This window comes from Protobothrops mucrosquamatus, unplaced genomic scaffold, assembly GCF_001527695.2.
Source record: "Protobothrops mucrosquamatus isolate PMUCROS unplaced genomic scaffold, P.Mucros_1.0 scaffold15323, whole genome shotgun sequence".
NCBI classification, from domain to species: Eukaryota; Metazoa; Chordata; class Lepidosauria; order Squamata; family Viperidae; genus Protobothrops; species Protobothrops mucrosquamatus.
The window spans coordinates 1-3,227 of record NW_015401091.1 but is presented as its reverse complement, the minus strand read 5'-3'; the positions used below and the strand labels follow the sequence as shown (position 1 = coordinate 3,227).

At 41.1% G+C, this 3,227-nt stretch overlaps 1 protein-coding gene across 1 annotated transcript; it reads right to left on the bottom strand.

Annotated features, from left to right (window-relative positions):
* Positions 1-362: 362 nt before the first annotated feature.
* Positions 363-2,262, bottom strand: LOC107301647 (caM kinase-like vesicle-associated protein; the record flags this gene model as incomplete). The annotated part of the gene is made up of 4 exons (XM_015830842.1): positions 363-442; positions 735-855; positions 1,046-1,184; positions 2,188-2,262. Coding segments are annotated over 4 exons (415 nt in total), but the record flags the coding sequence as incomplete, so codon positions are not given.
* Between the last annotated feature and the right edge of the window lie 965 nt (positions 2,263-3,227).

The following is a 3,227-nucleotide window of genomic DNA, read 5'->3' as shown; positions in this document are numbered from 1 at the left end:
ATGTGCTCGATTAGGAGGGTTATTGTGTCCACCTAGCATAGCATATCAAGGCTACAGAAATCCTGGTAACCATTAGATGGCAGCAAAGAATTAATGTTTTCCATATCACTTCTATTTAGCAGCTGTTTGCTGTTGTGTAGCTCAGATCTGATAGTCCTAGCAAAGCAACTGCAAAAATATGGACCTGCCCGTTCTCTGTACATTCTGATATGCCGGCGCGTTCTCTCTCTCTCTCTCTCTCCCCTCCCCTCCTCCTCCCTTCCTCTCTCTCTCTCTCTCTCTCTCCCCCCCCCTCTCTCTCTCTCTCTCACACACACACACACACACACACACACACACACACACACACACACAAATGGAACTCACAGAATAAACATGATAACTCCAACAGCCCAGCAGTCAACAGGACGTCCGTAGCGTTGCCGAGCAACCACTTCAGGAGCTGGGAGGGCAGACAAATGGATCAAAGACAACTATAGAAAATGTGAGCAAGACATATCCCGTGCAGCAAGAGGCAGATGCTAGATTTGCTACTTCACATTTCCCAATAGAACTCTGTCGATGCACAAAGAACAGAAATTTAAGAGGTGAGCTTTTCTGTCTTACGGAGAGAAAAACTCCACTTGTTGAATATTTGACTGTGCAGTTCTTTTTCAGGACAGTTTGCAAATGTAGCAAGGAGAAAGTATGTCACATCTGGGATATTTCTTCTCTGTCCGAAGGCAAGTACATACCTAAATATTCAGGAGTCCCACATGGTTCTGTGATGGCACCATTCTCAAAGCGTGAAAGATAAAAATCCCGCAGAACCACTTTTGAGCGGTTATTCTGGTTGTAGTACATAAGATTCTCCAGCTAAAAGAAAGAGCCCCAAATTAGCAACCTTCCTTGCACTCTCCTTCACAACAGGGAGAAAAGGGTGCGTTGTCCCCCCATTCATGAAAATGTCTTCCAGTGCTAAAAGGACAGCTATCCCAGGTAAAACCACTAGAGGGGATAGTTGCTCTGAAAATTTTGGCTTTAGCATTCAGTGCCGTTTCTTTACCTTTAGATTGCGGTGAACAATGTGCAGATTATGTAAATAAGCTAATGCCTCCAGCACTTGCCGCACAACGTTGCTGGCATCCTTTTCTGTGTAGTAGCCCTGGTCTAGAATCCAGTCAAAAACATCGCCGCCAGTAGCCCTGTAGGGAATACCATAGCCAGCTTGACAAGTGGAATTGAGTAGACCCCAGATGGCCACTCAGTGGCATACAAAGACATAACATCTACTGCTACCATCTACTGTTCATCTGGACTTCTGCAGCAAAGCTATGGTATGATTAAGTACTAGGCAAAGACGCCGTGCATATCATGCCAGGGTAGAGCCTGACATATGCAGAGTTTCTCTGTTCAGAATGCTAAACAGAAGCAATCTGAAGGCGGGGTGAATCACACTTGGGCTGGATTATATATCCACTAAGCCAAGGCTTGCTTAACTATCATCTGCTATAGACATATTTGGCTGCATTTATATAAACCATCAAACATGTTTACAAACCACAATACATTGGTTCAGTTTATCCATCGTGCTAAAGTATAGTTTGATTTTAGTTTGGGGCAGGAGTGGCAACCTTCTCCATCCCAAAGATGACTCCTTTGACATGTTAACGGCTGCAGACCAGAAATTTGTGGATGCAGCCGGGGCAAAGAAGTGGGCAGCTGCAATTTAAAAAATGTAAAATTAAATTATTTATATATTCCCTTTCATATGTAGAATTATTCTTTCCTTTTGTGGCATTAAAAGGTCTGATTTGGTGATAACGTTAGGGGAGGCTGTCTGTTTGCTCTCAAGTCTTCTGAGAGCAGCTTGGGGGTCCTGTGCACCCTTGGTTTGGTGTGTTGAGTAATCCTAGCCTAGGAGTGGAAAGGCCTCAATTCATATCAGCCACAAAACTCTCTGGATTAAACCATCTAATAGAATAGTTGAGTTGAAAAAAATGGGGGTATATGAAAGCTGTATATGCTATTTTCATTTCCTTGGAAAGTATAAATAAATACAATCAAATAAAGCTGGCATATCAGCCTGGGGGGAAAAAGAAATAACTTCAGTACATTAATATTAATGTTCTGTATTCTTTTTGCATATCTCATTTATCTATCTATCTATCTAATCTATATCTATCATCACTTCTCAGTCAAACTTACAATTCTTGGATAATGTAGAATTCCTTCCTCGTTTCAAATGTGTCAATCAGTTGTAAGATATTGGGGTGATTCACCCTGGAAGAAAATGCAGAGAGACCTCAGTTTCCCCTCTTCCCCTTAGCCGAATCATAAATGTTTTCTGCCTGTCATCAACTTGCCTGGCCTGTGATATCCTCCATCTCCTCCCTTGCTGAGATCATCCTTGAGTTGCCTGTTCCCCTACTGGCCTGGCTCTGTTGTTTTCCCCCCCCCCCCCCCCGAGTTCATTTCTACAGAGACCAAGTCAGCAGAAATCTCAACCTGCCCTAGGGCTATCTCAATAATTCATGCCTGGCCTTTAAACAGTAAAGAAACTTAAAACAGTTCTTGTGATGCCAGCAGGTCAGGAAATAAAAGGTGCATTTTTTAAAAAAGCAACCAAACAACACCATTAATTACAATGAATGATGGGGACAGAAAAGAGAATGAATGTTCATTCTTTTTTTGAGGATGTGAACCTCGTTCTTCCTTGTCATTGCTTTACTTTTTTGCTTGCTTACATAACAGCTGTTGACTCAAAGTACTCAAGATGAATTTAAAGCAAAAAAAATTAACCTGTTTTTTACTGCTGGAAATACTACCTTTTTAACATTCTGAAAACAAACATAAACACACACACACACACACACACCTGAGGACATTTATCTTTGGTATCTGATTTGTGATTTTATTGGATTTTTATTTTGCTGTTGCATACTGCCCAATATTTTACAATTGGAGGAGAAAATTAGCATTGTTAAGGAATGGAATCGAATCAAATTGAATTATGAGTTTTGCTATAATTATGCCTCAGCTGTCTCAACTGAACAGGAACAGGAATATTTCCCAAATAATTTGGCAGTTAATAACCTTGCTATTGTTAGGACTATCATAAAAATGTATTAAACCTGATGGCATTATTTAAGAACAAAAGAAAAAGAAAAACTAACAAGCCTTACAATAAGTCCTAGTATTAAGAGGCCCTGGTGGGCAGCTCTGAAGCCTCTGGGTCCCACTATATG